This window comes from Gasterosteus aculeatus, chromosome X (genome assembly GCF_964276395.1).
Source record: "Gasterosteus aculeatus chromosome X, fGasAcu3.hap1.1, whole genome shotgun sequence".
NCBI classification, from domain to species: Eukaryota; Metazoa; Chordata; class Actinopteri; order Perciformes; family Gasterosteidae; genus Gasterosteus; species Gasterosteus aculeatus.
Window position 1 is genome coordinate 11101882 of NC_135698.1, and position 16445 is coordinate 11118326.

General features: G+C 45.0%; 1 protein-coding gene, 1 long non-coding RNA gene and 1 other non-coding gene across 4 annotated transcripts; all 3 read left to right on the plus strand.

Annotated features, from left to right (window-relative positions):
- Positions 1-142: 142 nt before the first annotated feature.
- trnar-ucg (transfer RNA arginine (anticodon UCG)) lies at positions 143-215 on the plus strand. Its single transcript has one exon. It is a non-coding gene; the product is annotated as a tRNA-Arg (tRNA).
- LOC120808813 (Golgi apparatus membrane protein TVP23 homolog A) lies at positions 168-2209 on the plus strand. 2 transcript variants are annotated; one of them, XM_040162010.2, is made up of 7 exons: positions 168-533; positions 637-719; positions 1053-1197; positions 1327-1416; positions 1514-1642; positions 1727-1855; positions 1952-2209. In XM_040162010.2, the coding sequence occupies exons 1-7, from the start codon at positions 507-509 to the stop codon at positions 1976-1978; spliced, it is 630 nt and encodes a 209-aa protein (XP_040017944.1). In that variant the 5' UTR covers positions 168-506; the 3' UTR covers positions 1979-2209. The 2 variants fall into 2 exon arrangements, with proteins under 2 accessions (XP_040017944.1, XP_040017945.1); XM_040162011.2 differs by having other exon boundaries at positions 348-479.
- A 1679-nt stretch (positions 2210-3888) lies between these two features.
- LOC120809470 (uncharacterized) lies at positions 3889-13296 on the plus strand. Its single transcript, XR_005710098.2, has 4 exons — positions 3889-4064; positions 5324-5512; positions 7351-7676; positions 12865-13296. It is a non-coding gene; the product is annotated as an uncharacterized LOC120809470 (long non-coding RNA).
- Positions 13297-16445: the final 3149 nt, after the last annotated feature.

The window sequence follows — 16445 nt, forward strand, 5'->3', positions numbered from 1 at the left end:
ATGAACAACACGGTTTAGTTGTCTTTTCCTCAATAGGAACATGTAGTATGTGTACGAGTATTTAACAACTAGATATGTTTTTGAAGAAGCAACGGTGAGGCACACTCGTATAATTACTCTTGTTGCGCTGTTCACAACGACTGGCCGCGTGGCCTAATGGATAAGGCGTCTGACTTCGGATCAGAAGATTGCAGGTTCGAGTCCTGCCGCGGTCGCTCTTTTACAACATTGCGTTTTGTTTTGTTATTTGAAAATATTTTAGCCCTAATATCGAGGCGGTCATGTCGTCGCCTGTAAATGGCATTGTCATCATTACGGGAGTCCTCTTGACCTTAAAATAATTTTAGCCCGAGCTTCTTGACACGACGGAGCATTTAATGACCGCGGAGGGAGGCTGGGCGTCGGTCTCAATTCACTGCAACACCTGGTTTATTCCATCCCTGCAATACAGCTAACGCTACGCCTTTCCCCGAAAACAGGTCCTCGCGTTGCTTTTCACGTCTGCGATGATGACACCGATGGGCATCACCGTGGTAGCGAAGGCTTTCTGTCTATATACAGTATCGTGGTTATCTGTATCCCATCAAGATGCTGCAGGCTGATTCACTCCGGCTGTGTTTTGTCGTTGCTCCTCAGACTATGGCGGACGACACGGAGGATGTTCAGCTGGACTTTGCTGCCGACGAGCAGGAGAGTGCGCGGAGAAGCGCGGTCATAAGGTGCACTATGGGGGCTGTGTGTTTGCGTTGCAGAGAACATTTTGTTTTTGTAAATATGGCATCAACAGTGATTTAAGGGACGGCTTCCGACCTCGTCACCACCAGTGTCCTTTAAATGACTCAAAACCTCCATTAGGAATGACCCTCTCTCAGATGTTTACAAGTGGCTATTTTTTGTTTGTGATTCAGAATGAGTCTCGTTGCCTCTTAATGTGCTCAGATGTGTAGATATGCAGTAGCAAATATCACAACTGTCTTCTTGCTTTAAGTATAGAGGCCTTATTGGCATTTTAAGGCTTTAAATCCTTTCTAATCCTTTGCCTTTGATTGCAGACACCCACTCGTCTCCTTTTTCCACCTGTTCTTCCGGGTGGTCGCCATTGTTGCCTATTTACTCTGCGACTGGATCAGCGAGAGCTTTTCCTCATGTTTTGTGCTGATCCTCACTCTGCTCTCTTTCGATTTCTGGTCCGTCAAGGTGAGATGTCATCCAAGTCAGCAGCTGATTCGACTGTGCCTCTCGTGCCTTTCTCGTCTTGTTATGAACTCCAGGACCTTTTTCTTATTTCCCCTTTGATCGCTCCCAATGTCTTGTCCTGGGTTTCAGAATGTGACTGGCAGGCTGCTGGTCGGCCTGCGTTGGTGGAATCAGATTGACGAAGACGGAAAGAGCCTCTGGGTGTTTGAGGCCAAAAAAGTAAGACTTTCTGCATTGAAGTGCGTGTGTGTGTGTGTGTGGGGGCGGCGGGGGGGATGGAGGTAATTAACATTTGTGCATCCATGTGTGTGTGCAGGCCTCATTGGGCAAGGACATCGGGACAGAGGCAGAGGCGAGGATTTTTTGGCTGGGTCTCATCATCTGCCCTCTCATATGGACATTGTTCTTCTTCATCTCCCTTTTCTCCCTGAAGATTAAATGGCTGGTGAGACACATGCTGCTCGTGTGCAAGCACATTATGATTATAAAACATCCCTCTTTAAATGTATAACCCGTGTGCCTTCCCCAGTCCCTTGTGGTTGCGAGTATTTCCCTCCAAGTGGCTAATCTCTATGGTTACCTACGCTGCAAGGCAGTAGGAGAGGACGGCCAGCCGGCAGACATCCGCTCCTTCTCAGGGCAGCACCTCCTGCAGCGTGTGAGTGACTGACTGCAGCCTTCATCGCTGTTCTGTTAACGTGTCAGAGTTCATTAAAACTGAATATAAACTCACTTGTAATGTGTCCTCTTCCAGCCAGACATCATCTTTGGAATACTATGAAGATGACCTCCTCGTTTACAGCCACTAGGCTGCTGTGAGTCTGAAAGAGAGAGCGAGAGAGAGAGAAATAAAAAAGCAGAACGATGAGAGCTGCCTGATCTCCAAAGTTCCCACAAACTGCATTTACTTAAATGGCTGCATGCCTGGTGCATATAGCACATGCTGCTGACTTCACTTCACATGTTGCCCATGAATCAGTCTGCCTACAATGTCAATAAAGAAACGAGCGCATTTGTATTTGTTCCTACTGTCATTGGTTGAACACCACTTATCTGCAAATACAGTTGACATGAAATAATTCAGAAGCAGTATATTTTTAAGCATATCCTACAAGCTGTGTTTCCAGCTTTTGGTGTAAATTACGTGTGCTGCTTTTAACAAAGCTCTGCTTTAGAGAACACGAGGTCAAGTCTGATGCAACGACCCCAAAGTGTTTTTTCAAAACCTGTTAAAAAAAACACATTACTTCCAAAAGTTGCACCAGGAATGCCGTGGAACCTCATTTATTTTAGGCATATAAAAAAGAATGAATGATGTAAATATCGACAGTTGAGAACTGTTAGGTCTGCGTGTTGTGATGTGCGCCTGAATGCACCACGTGATTAAAAAAATCAACAAAGGAATAGAAAGCACGAATAAAACAATCTTAGAGTGCAGTTGATTTAAAACGTTTTTTTTATTTGTTTGTCTTTAATTAAATATTGATTAATTTATGTGCAGGACCTAATGCAGATTACAATCTGTCGTTAGTTTGTGTTTCCAAATAGTTTTACACTGACCATGTTCAATGCAATTCTCATCCACTAATTATTTCTGCCTAATTGACAGACCATTACATTTAAAAAACAATATGGGTGGTTTTGCTGTCCAACCCTCAACTGGAATAAAAACGTATTCAGACTACCCGTTATGAGAAAAAGTTCAAATTGCCTTTATTGCTCAATTTAGAGAAACTATTAACAGTATTGTATTTTACTTTCTGCTAAGGTTTGCTATTAAAATGGGCTAATACGCATAACGGAACGACTCAAATGCATTTTAATTTACTTCCAGCCGGTTTTACACACACAGTAAAATCCTTTAGAAAAACAATTTTATCTTGCCGGTACAGATTTGGAGGGAACTGATCACACAGTCTGCTTGTCCGTGGCCCCTGACCTTCACATACAAACGGATCGGAGCTCAAAGATCCTCTATTGATGAAGAGGACTCACTCCTGTTTCTAGTCTGCGACAACCTGTCACAGCAAACACACACTATAGGGCGGGAAGTATATGTGCCGTGCACTCTCTGTGCACGCTTACCGCCACACAAAGGCCATGGTAAGTAACTTCATAGTAACTTCTGTTATGAAAATATGAATCCGTAGCAATTTATCGGCACTAAAAACCATGTTGGCCTCCGCTGCACGTGGCGTTGCTGATCTTTCAATTTGTGCGTCTAACACGGCAGTGGGACCATTCATTTTCAAACATAAATCAGGAGGTATGTAAAATTGTTTTTCTGAGGAGCTGCAGAGGCAATTAGCTGGGTTCTTGAATTGTAAAAATAGGTCCACCTTTTTGATTGCTTTTATAAAATATTAGATCACAATGTGGTCTGATTGGAGTCTATATGCATATAACATCATCATAACTTCTAAAATGTTCACGAGAACTGGGTAAACCGGGGAATATTTGACAATAAACGGCGGTTTGTCCCTAACATTGCTACGCCATGTCGATAACCAAAAGTGTCACCATCAACCAAGCAGCGGAGTGTAGTCGCGGCGGTGAAGAAACACCACAAAAAGCCAGAGTGAGACGTCTCTCGCGCACTCTGCGGCGCGGCGGGCCCTGTGATTGGTCCGGCTCCGGGTATGACGTCAGTGCGGGAGCGAGTAGAGGAAGCGCGCAGCCTGGAGGAGAGGCAGAAGCTGGAGGACTGAGGATGCGAGCGGACTCACCTGAGAGCAGACTCGCGCGGACCCTCTGTCTCTCTCACAAGGGCCCGATGTCCACGCAGAGGAGGAGCCGTGTGGGACAATTGGTTGCGACCTTTAAGTGGAGGACATTTCTCCCCAGAGTCCGCTTTGCCTACGGAAGAGGTAAGAGATGCTGTGGAGACGCACGGCGTTTGCTTTTTGGACCTCTTGTCATGCCGCGTCCATGTGATGCACACGCAGGGCTGTGCACGGGATGCATGTTAAGTCTGACTTTTAGACATTCACTTTTTGTTTTTCGTTAAGTAACGTGTTTTTGAACCGATCATTTAAAACGAGGGCACGTGTTTGGTCCCCTTGTTCTTTAAAACGCCAGAATATTTCAGCGCGCTCTTCGGTCTGTTATTATCATCAGTAGTAAATTGGCTCCTGTAATAGCTCATGCGGATGATCGTTGAGATGTGAAATAGTCTAGTTCCAGCAGAAGTAGGCCAATCGCAGCTCTCATTAAAAGTCGGGGATCCGTTGCCCCTTCGGGAGCAAAAGAGAGCCGGGGGCGAATTAAAGCATCTTAAAGCCCGGCTCAATTCACATTTAGTAGATTTTAAACAAAACGAAAAACTGGGCCAGCTGTTGATCTCAGACCGCCACATCTGCTCTTCCTTCACATGTCATGTACATGTGTTCAGGCCGCCCGGTTTGGTCACACCGACCTTTCGTGATCATCCAATGACGTCAAAAACGCAGAACATGTACAAGTTCGAATGCTTGTATCTGATTTTACGGCAGTGAATCTGCTTGTAAAAGAGATTAGTTGGTCCAGCGGGTAGTTTTGCACATTTACAGGCCTGCAGTAAAAAGGAACAGTGTGACATCTGAAATAGATTTTTTTTCTTCTCTCAATTCAACTGAACACGTGATTCGCTGCTTGCATTTCTGATGCTTCCCTCATCAGTTTAAACGGCATTAATAAACATTCAGAATGAATACTGCACACGCTGTCAATGATGTAACACTATGTTCCGATATTTAAATATACTCGAGTGTCAATCGCGAGGCGTGCCGATGCAACGTGCCTCCCACACACCCGTACATGCAAAAGACTGATTTCCTATTATTACTAAATCTTTAAATAATCATTTTATGTTTTCGAAGACTTTAACATGTGGATTAAAACGAGGCAGTGATCAGTAGGCCTTTAGCCAGACTCCTGATCACGACAGGGAGTATTTGGATCTTCTTTAAACAACGCAAGATGTGTTAAAGTGCAACACACGTGATCAGTCTCCTCCTGTCACATGGTGTCCGGCTGCTGTCATCCTCAGTGGCCCGCAAGTCCAATAAAACACGCTGGAAATGTGTGTGTGTGTTTTTTTTAATAATTTAATTTATATTTAAGGCCTACTTCTTCATCCTGCTTCTAGATCCCGTCAGCATGGCGTCGGGCTTCATCGGAGCGCGAGAGGGGGTCTGTTTCTGTCTTTGGTTATCTAGCTGTATGAGTTTTAAATGCCTGTCATAAAGCTAGATAACCGAAAGTAGAAATGACTCCCGGAACGTTGTGTTCATCCCCGAAAGACGCGGGACTCCTCGAGCTTCCAACTGGGAAAAAGGTGAGGAAATCGTTTTGCTTTGTGTGTGTGTGTTTTTTTAAGTTTGATAAAATATAAAATGAAACAATTAGCATTAAATAATCCCAAATTGATACAAAACTTGTGTATATTACATTCGCTTTTATAAATAGCTTCATCAGTTAATTTTTCTATATTCTTTTTCTTTTTTTAATAAGTATACACACATTTCCAGAGCTTTTTGCAGAACAAAATGTTTAGCTTCAGCAATATCAGTCATGTTGGTCTGAAGAAAACAAAAATACCGTTGAGAAATTTGAAGAAAAAAAAGTTATCCCAGGATGTCATTAATGGCTTTAGAGTAGTAGACGTTGTTTGTTTGTCTTTCTATCTCAATCCACTTTATTTTAAGGATTCAGTACATGAGGTCCTTGTACAAAGGGGCCCTCAGTGTTTGCTGTCCATTCAGGCCCTCTGCAACGTGGTGCTGCATGTTAAACGGGTCGCTCCGCTGGAGGGGAACAGCACGGACCCCGACCGTTTTGTTTTCATCCCGTGGAAGAAGAAGATCAAATTGAATAATGCATGCACAGAGTTCATATTACGTCATAGTGTGTCTTTTTTCTCACAGGAGACATTTAACTTGTCACAGAGGGGGAAGCACAGGTGTCACCAGTAACACTTAACAGAGGCTCTGTTCTATTTCCATGTAAGTCACGACAATGTGACCGTGAGCCGTCGTGCAGCTAAATCGGCCATCTTTAATTGGGCCACGGGGACATGTGTCTTCTGGCGGTGGGGGGTTCCTGCTCACCTGTAGTAAGTTAAAAAAACAAAAACAAACAGGACTTCAGGACTTCTCTCTGGGACCCCTGGGGGCTCCTCTCTGTCCTGCCATCCATTTTTTTTTTACTATCTTTTGGATTTATACTTCGCATTTAACGTGGTATTTATTACTTTAATCGTTTGGAAGACTCATTTCTGTTTATTCTATATTTAAATCTCACCTGTGCGACGTTGCTTGTAGAAGAAAGAAAAGGGACGCCACCGCTTTGTCCGTGCGGCACTAATGTCTCCGCCTGTTAACGCAGTCAAGTGCTGGAGCAACCTACACACACACACACACACACACACACACACACACACACACACACACACACACACACACAGGGATAAAAAAGACACTTGGCGTCTGCATTTAAAGCTGTAGCTAATCTCAAGGCCTTTGGGACACATTGTGTCGTGGCTGAATGAGACGGGCCAGGGCCGTCCTGCAGACAGGATCTGAGTTTTTGAACTTGGCACTTCAGTGCGGCGCACATACGCTCGGCCCGCAGAATGCCACCAAAAGCCTAAATGGCACCAAAGTGAGATGAGTTTTCATTCACCCTCTCAACCTATCGCAGCAGAGCTCGCCGTCGAACCGGGCAAATTGCTTCGCTTCACAGTGATTTATGTGAAAAAAGCCGTCAGTCCAAGTCTCTGCCCGAGCTTCCCGCTGTCGGGGCGTGCCAGCACGCCGCCGTTCCTCAGTGAAGAGGAGTAACAACACTTGAGGCCTTATTTATGGGATAGTCAGGGCGTTCCTGTTGCAACCTGCATTGTTTTTTGTGCTTTGACTTTAAGCAAAAACACACACTCATGCACGCACAAAAACTTAACAAGGGGACTGGCCGTTAATGGAGAAAAGCTGGCAGAGATTTAAAGGTTTTTAATAACTTTACAAGCACATCTCAGTGCAAATGTGAAGCGTTACAGGTCTAAAGAAAGCAAAGTTACTATTTAGCCTGTGTTTAGCTATGCTGATGACTGAAAGTGCAAATGTGTTTCTCCTGTTTCACTCCTTGGTTTTCTCCCTTCCGTCCGCTCTCTTTTTACAGGCTTCCAATATACGACATTGAATGATCGTGGATCCCTGAAAAGAGGCTCGAGCCATCGTTGAAAGAAAAGGAAGCGAGAGCTGAGGGGAAAACGGTCGGTCCGGAATTGCTACCTCCTCCTCCTCCTCCGCCCCCATTAGTCGTCCTTTTTGCCCAAGAGCCTCTAATGCCATCTGTGCTGCCAACGGGGGTTGGAGGGGGGGGGGCTGCCCGTGCCAGGACGCGGACAAAGACCCTTCCGGATCCCCGGAGCACGGGCACGCTCAGAGGAGCCATCTTGGGGAGATGTTGCCGCGACACCTAAAATGGCAGGCTGGCACACCGAGGTGAGCGGCACCACGGTTTCCTGCCCGGGTACCAGTGGGGATGGCGGTGGGCAGCGGGGAGTGCGGGGGGGGGGGGGGCGTTTGATGGGGGATGGGGGCAGGAGGAAGGACGAGGGAAATAAGATGAGTTTCCTCTTTCCTCCCCAGTCACACATGGCCTCCCCCTTTTCTCTTCCATCTTCTGCTTCTGCTAATTAGCAGTTAAGGGGTGATTCGAGGGAGGCGGGTGAGGGAAGGGTGGTGGTAGTTGGTGCTGGGAGAGGGGGGTGGAGGGGTTGGGGGGCTGGGTAGCAAACAAAATTAATGAGCTGGCACTGGTTGAAGGAAACCTGCCATCCTCCCTTGTCATGGTGGTTCTTTACTCCGCGATGGAAGCCAGGCGATGGCGTACATTTTATTTCCACCCGACAAACCTTGTGGATGAATTCATGCAAAACTGCTTTTATTGTGTGATTTACATTATGGTGTTTAGTATTATCTTGTCTTAATGTTCTCAGGTGAATTCTGTAGAGGAGGCGACACTGAGATAATAACTATTTGGGTAATTGCATTTTTATTTTTTTATTAGTAGAACCATTACAGTTTTAGATTTAGTTTACTTTATGAACAAATGTGTTTTAGCTCACAAAGCAGCTGTAGTGATGTCAGGACGGACAATTTTCAGGACAGTTTGAGGGCTTTAAATGGCATTTTTGATGGAGTTAAATTACCGGATATATTTAGTATCTCAAATCATCTCTGCAATTATTCCTAAACGTTTCATGACTGCAACTCCATTCGTATAACTCCGCTACTGCAACGGCACGCACGGCAGACACAGAAAATGTCAAATCAGTGATGTAAAAAGACCCCGTCTTTCCCAAATCTGATCAAACAAACCGACAAAACCAACTCGGGGTCTGCCGCATATCAAAGCTCCAAATCTTTACCTCTCCCATCCCTGTAACCTCTCACACACAGACGGGGGCGGACACACTAAGCTCCTGTAACCGCTGCTCGTCATGGAGCGGAGCTGCTCGCTATAAGAAAGTGACACGTGAGCATGTGGGTGTGTGTGTGTGTCCGGGGCCAACATGTGCAGCTGCAGCGCTGCCTGTGTGTTAATGAACAGCGCCGTGCATTTTCACATTATCATTCAGCCCCGCTCTCTCCCCTCTCAATAGCTGTTTAGTCCCCCACACCCTCCTCCATCCCCCACCCCTCCGCCCTCAGTAAAGGCCTGCTTTCCCACCATTGTGGGAGCTGGTGCAGCGGCGGGCCCGGGCTGGGGGGCAGGGTGGGAAAGACCCTCCAGACTAGACATGAGCAGATGCCTGAGACATTAGACTGTCGTGCGGATCACCGGGGTCGGGCGAGCTGCTGAGTTTTAATGTGTGAGCGAGTGTATGTGCGTTTGATATGTGTGATGGCGGGGCGGGGAGGGGGGGGGGGGGGGGGGTGGCGGCGGTTCAGGGGCCCTGGAGTGCCACCTGACTGTTCATTAGTCCTTTCAGCCTCCTCTGCATGTCTGGAAGGCATGTAGATGCTGTTTTGAGAAGGATCTTGCTGCATTCAGACATGACGTGCATATAGAGGCTCGGGGGCCGGCACCCTGTCTTTTACCAGCTGGATGTGCTTTGTCCTTCTTGCAAACACAATCCACGTGTCTGTGTCACACTCAGTCGGGGAAACAGACAGACGGGCATCACAGAAATATCACAAGACAGCCAGAAACAGGGATTCACCGGGAATGACTAAGCTAAGGCGGCGGGTGCGCCCAACAAGCTGAATGATGTAACCTGCGGATAATGATTATTAATCAGCCTCGTAATGTACATGTGCTTCCCCAAAATATGCGAGGCAGCCCCACATGTCAAAAGATCATTCCCTCTCTTCATATAAAAGACTCCGAGCTGCCTTCATACCGGTAATTGCATTCTCACTGCTCCTCTGTGGTATGCATGCGCATTGCTCCGGGCAGATTTGACAGAGGCAAAAAAGAAAGAAAGCAAGGTGAAGGCGAAAAATGAATCATGGCGATAGTGTAGCTCGCTTAATGCTACGTGTCTGTTGCAGATCTCCATGGTAAAAGAGGAGCAGAGGGCGGGGATGTGATGGAAACGTGGCCTTCTGTAAGTCAGACTGCTGACGCATCGAGAAAGGGTTAAAGACAACGGAGACAGACGTATGCGCGCCGGAGGCAGGTGTTGCAAGCCTGTTTTTTTTTTTTTTGCCACCCGTGTCAATGCCACATCTGCTGAGCTCGCGTTAGCTAGTGCCTAGCCCTGCTGAAGCAATTTGCAACCCCGCAAGGATCTGCGAGCGCATGCGATGGCTGCAGCAGTCAACAGAGACCGGGTGGTCAAAGACGGCCGGGGACTGAAGGAAATCTGGCAGTAAAATGTATTTGTTCTTACTATGCGTGTTAGCAGAGGGATCAATATTACTAGGGTGTAAAAAAAAATACACACAACATATTTATTTATTTATCTGTTGATTACTACTGCTTATTCTGACTAATTGCAATATGCAGCTTGACATAAAATGAGAGTTAGGGAAAACAATTGGTTTTAACCTGTTTTAATCCAGAGCGTCTGAACAGTGGGTTTTAGCTTCCTGGACGCCGTGTCAGGAGAATTTAGGATGTGAACGTCCCTGAATATTCCTCTGCACGCTGTAGACACAGTCGCTCAAATATTCATGCTTCAATTTCTTCTTGTAAATTACCTTAAAACCAAACTAAAAAATGGATCTCGCCTTCATAAAATGACATAAGTATAGATGATTACCTTCCTTTCTTTTTGTCTTCCTTTGTTATTTATTTATAACTATCTGGGATTTCAGTGCAAGAAAATTATAATGTGTGACATGATGAAGGGACAGAAGCCGGCGCCCGCTTCCAATTTCGTGTGGGTGAAGCGGCGTAGCCATAGTAGCGATAAAATGTTAATACCATACAGCTCCTGGGTTACCTCTTTGGATTCTCCTCCCTGTGTGTGGACACTATTAATGTTTTAACGGCTCGACTGTGATTTATAAAGCCGGGGCTCGGGGGGCCCGCCCATAGTCTTGGATGAGGTCCAATGTGGGTCAAGCGGGGATCATCTGGGGGTTTTTAATGTAACTTTGGCCGAGACTAATCTAGCACAAAGCCTGACATTAAGTATCTTAGAAGAAGATGGAGAGAAGTTCCTACATCACGGGCTTTTCAGATTACGTCTGTTGGCCGCGGCGTCCTGAGTAGGGGTCCCGTACGCTCCAATGAAAGTAGAGGAGAATTAGGTGACTGAGCCTTTAATACAGCGGCCCTTTGTAATCATATCAGGAGGAGATGAGGTTCTAGGGTGAGGAGAATTAGGGGAATCCTTGGTGTGACCTCATTTTTCATTTATTTGTTACTCTACTACTCTACTGGTACAGTATGTGAATTTGATACCAGGCTAAGGGTTGAAAAGAGTGTGCTCATCCTCGTGATACATACGACTCCATCACACAAGTTCAAGTTCATGGCTGCAGTCGCTCTGTCTGCGGCCAGTCGGGGAGTGATTGGGGAGTCTGTGACCACCCTGCAGTGCAGGGGGAGGAGGAGGAGGTGGAGGTGGTGGTTGACTGGGTGGATGGGGGGTACATGGTCTTTGACCTCTGTTCGGGTTGCTATGGGAAAGAGGCCGGCCGGCTCAGTAATGTACGAGTGAAAAGGCCGAACTGTCAGAGCTGTCCAGCAGACGTCAACCCCCCACCACACACACACAGACACACACGCACACACACGCACGTTAACGCTAACCCATTCACGCATACTCACAGATGGCACGGGCCAGCTTGGGAATGTTAGCTGCGAGAGAACGCTTTATGTTCATCAGACACCATTATAATTCATCCAGCCTTTAGAGTTACGCATTAGCAGTCTACACCTCTTCCTCAGAGCCGCTATTGTGTTGAGCCACTTGTGTCCTATTTTTCAGCCTCATCCTACACATCTGAACAGCCGTTGTGTGCTGTGGACTTATGGGCTTATAAAACAGCAAACATACCACAGCTTTGGTGAAGTACAATAACTTCTTACATTGAAAAGAAAGAGCTTGGTCTCCTTTTTTTTTTAGAAGTTCTACAAATAAAATCAGCCATAAAAAAAGACTTTCAAACTAAAACTCAAAGATAGCACAAGGTTTTCGATCAAGAGTCCATTCGCTGCAACACACGCCTCCATTTCTTGTGTTATATTTTTTCCATTTAGATAAACTGCCTGTATAGGAATATATAGATAAAATAATCTGTGGCATCAGTTGAGAATATATTTCTGTCTGCTCGTTTCAGAATCGCCTGTGTTCAATGTTTAAGTGGCTGGGTGTCAGAGAGGCCATGCAAATCTACTGATTGTAATATGTGCATGTTTCCATGCCCCCTCTGTAAACGTGTGCAAGTGTGTCCTCATTTAAGGTTGCATTCACCCAGGAATAAAAGAGCACATATTTGCATACGCTGCATGCTGTCTGCAGAGAGGGAGCAGTCAAAAAAAGATATCAGAGGTGGACAAAGGGAACGAGGACAAATCCTTCATTGTGGTGTTGGTGGGAGAAAAGCCTTGTCTGAATTGGGGAGTGGGTGAAAATTGACAGAGAAAGAGTTTGGGCTGGTTCCCTGTGGGGATAAAAGCCTTAAGATCCCCCCCATGCATACAGCCTGAAAATGGGAGAGAAGAACAACACGCAGAGCGCAGGGGCCTATTTTGACAGGGCATGAAAGGAAAGTTTGTTTTTATGAAACACTGCCTACAATTTCTGATGTGCAGAACTAAACCTCATGCCCAACAACAGATTTAGTTGTTTGTTTGCAGAGTGTTAGGCAGTGTCAGGATCATTGTGCCCCTTAAACATATCACTCGCTTTGATATGTCTGCACCTTCATGTGTTGGGGGGGGGGGGGTTTAATCTTTTTAAAACAACAAATGTTCAAAGCCATGTGTGATATAAAAAGGTTTTTTTAAATAATAAAACTTATTTTGAATGCTTCATCTTCTAGTTCTCGACAAATGTTCTTTGGTGCTATATTCTCAGTATGAATGTCAATGATCCTCCAGAAAGTATGTATTGCAGTGGGGGAAAAAACGTACTTCTTTCTTTTGAATCGGTATTATTTGCAGAGGCGAGTGTTTATGGAACAAAGTTTTATTCTCATGCTGATGACTCCCTCTATCGTTTATTCCCAGGACGGGGAACAGGATCTGCCTCTCTGCGCTCTGAAGGAACCTGCTTGGGCACGAGGACATGGACCAAACTCAACGAAATACTGTCTTCAGAAAGTCTCAACAGAGATCATCAGTCACCTAAACGAGGAGAGCAGCCCTGTGTGGCAAAGGACATGTAGAAATAAAAAAGAGCTACTGTACAAGCTGGAAATGTGCCTGTTATCCATGTTCATGATATTGTATTAATGTGTGTGATACATATACATTATTTTTAAAATTGCAGAAAACTTGTTCTCACCGATATATCTAAAGTGCATCTACATGTTTTAATTAATAATTTATGAAACTGCTGTTCTCATATGTCTGAATTGAAATAGGAATTTATAAGACTGGAGTGCATTACTGAAAAAGCTGATTGTATTTCTTCTTTGAATTAAATCGATAATGAAAATATTTTCATCTCTGTGTTACAATCGTGCTTTTGAGCAATTATTTCAGTGATAAATTAGGAAGGGAAACAATAAATTATTACAATGCGGACATCCTAAAGAATGTGTTTTCATGTTGAATGTTTTCAACAGCACTTTGTCTTTAATCTTCAATAAAAAAATGAACAAGGATCGATCTAAAACAGACAGCATACGGAGTCAAGCCGGCTGGACCTTTTCTCTGCCGGCTTTCTGTGTTTAGATTCAAATGGTAATTTCTGTGAGGATCGTGCGAGGCGGTCTTTGAGTGACCCCACATTAAGGTTTAATTAGGAGGAGCAGACGGGGGGTTGTGTGTTGATCAGTGTGGGAAAAGAGAAATTCACTGCCTGAACTGTCTACACTGCGGAAATAGACATTCACTCTGTTCATATCGGCTGCGAAAAATGATACGGCTAAATAACAGGAGTGTTATATTTGGAAAGGTTTGTTTTTACTGCTCAGCAGGCACGATGTATCGGGGATTACAGGCAGTCAAACAACAGATGCTCCTGCTTCTTATGAGAGATTATCTCTGTCTCTAGGACACAAATTATTTCCTCTCCATTGAAATGATGCCTTATCTTAGATTCAGAGGTTTGATGTTCCTTTTTCAACAATTTAACAATTTAACTGGGATTTCTTATTTAATATATGTCATTTTATTCAATGTGTGAAAATGTATTTTAATTTGTTTTAAAATATCTTACTAAAGTTTACAACAGGGCGGCACGGTGGCGTGGTGGTTAGCACTGTTGCCTCACAGCAAGAAGGTCCTGGGTTCGATTCTGCCCAGTGGCCTTTCTGTGTGGAGTCTGCATGTTCTCCCCGTGTCTGCGTGGGTTCTCTCCGGGTTCTCCGGCTTCCTCCCACAGTCCAAAGACATGCTTTGGGGATCAGGTTGATTGGTGACTCTAAATTGCCCGTAGTTGTGTGAGTGTGAGTGTGAATGGTTGTGTGTCTCTGTGTTGCCCTGCGATTGGCTGGCGACCAATCCAGGATGTACCCTGTCTATCGCCCGAAGTTGGCTGGGATGGACTCCAGCCCCCCCGCGACCCTGTGTGTGCAGGATAAGCGGTTTGACAATGGATGGATGGATGGATGAAGTTTACAACAAACTTTAAAATGTTAAATAAAGAATAAAAAGCATTGCTGTCACAGATTGCACAAGAGCTGTTGCATTAAGAAAGACAAAAAGCTAGACTATTACTACTATATTTGTAGACCAAAGAGAGGATCTACAAACCAAAATAACGGTGAACTATTGAATACAATAAACTGTAAAAGAGACAAAAATGGTCACAAACCCAGTGAGGACACATGGGAGTTGCATGAAAGAACTGAGGGGGGAATCGTGTGCACTGTTTTCACATGTGCTTGAATCTAAAATCACACTCAAGCATCAGTGGAGCTCTCTCTCTCTCATGGAGAGCCAAGCACGAGTCAGCAGGCTTTCAATCCATCCAAATGTTGTACACCGACTGATTTGGGTGATTAATTCCCCCTCTGGAAACTAGTGAAATCATCCTCTGTGGGGATGGAATGAAAGCCGGGAGCTTTCAATGGATTTCTATCGTGCCGCTTGCCAAAGTATCGCTGATGTGCTACTTGGGATGAATATTGCTTTTTGATGAGTTTCTTGTGGTGCGGGGCGGCTGGTCGGGGACCTGTTGGTGAAGTCCCTGGATGGCAGCACAGGGTCAGAGGTCATGATCTGGACAGTCCCCGAGAGGACGTTAAACAGGCTGGAGAGATGCTGAGGTCGGGAGTTGTCTGAGCCGGAGCCAAAGGTCAAGGGCCGCTAATTAAGTGGCTACTTCCTGCTTTTGGCCATTGACCACTGGACTCAGAGACGGACAGGAAAACGCCTCAAGAAGTTAATAAAAACACAAAAACAAATTTGTGACCGCTAAAACAGGAAATATAAAGTGGGAGGAGGAGTGAGGGGTAACAACATCAGGTTTACCTCCAAGGTTTTTTTTAAAGAAGGAAAAAATGTCTTACTTAGGGTTTATGTTTATATATTTAAAAAACAATGCCATATCTCTTCTGGTATGATTGATACCTTGATTGAGACTTTCTTACAAAATGCATATTCATTTTAATGGATGATGTCAAGTTCAACAATCTCAAATTAAATCCAATTTCCATTTCAGAAGAAGGGAAAGGAACACAGAGACGGGGCCTCAAGTTAAAGAATTCAAACCTTTTGGAGGGAAAGTCAGTAAAAACTGTTTATGCCTTTCCAGCCATTGAATAAGCCCATGTGTATATGATCCTTTAGCATGAGAATGGAGATGGGGCCTGTGAACTCCTCTGACACTGACCTTTCTCCCGGGATGTGAATAGTATCACTCAAGAGCTGCCGGCAGCCTTTCAGCCAGACCCGAGCGCTGCCCTCGCCTAAAACTCCTAATCAGGCTGATTTAATGCATCCTACAAGGTCCTTCCCCACCACCCGGCTCACCGCCGCTTCAGAAGAGTCGCTCTGCGTCATTTACCGGAGGCACCCTCGCTCCTCGCAGCCCTGCCTCTGGGCCCCTGCATTTTGGAGCGTTGGAGGAGCTGGTTTAAAAACAACAGGGGGCCCTTTTCTCCTCCCAAAGAGTCTGGCTCTCTTTATGACCAATTGGTTCCTCCCCCAGGGAGCCGACGCTAAATGTTGGATTTCCGAAATAGGAAAGAAATATATGCAACGGAAAAGAATGGGATCCAGGGGAACGCGCGCTTCTGTCTGCCGGAGAATGACCGGATAAAATGCAGTAAAGATGAAGACAAAACAACGATCCGTTTAGCTAATTGATTATATTAAATAAAAAAATACAATATGTCATTTTAGAGCATGTGTGTATTTCAATTGTGAACTGTTCCAGTGGAAAGTTTGGATACATTTTTTTATTCAATTCAATGAGAAAAAAAATGTGTCCAAACTTTTGAGTGGTACTGTATTACAAATTAATTTCACACACTCACACACACACACACACACACACACACACACACACACACACACACACACACACACACACACACACACTAGCAATATGCTAAATATGCTTTTTTTAAATTTTACAAACCATCATCTCTGCATGATACCTATGGGAAATTACCACTAATGGTGAAGTCTAAAAATAG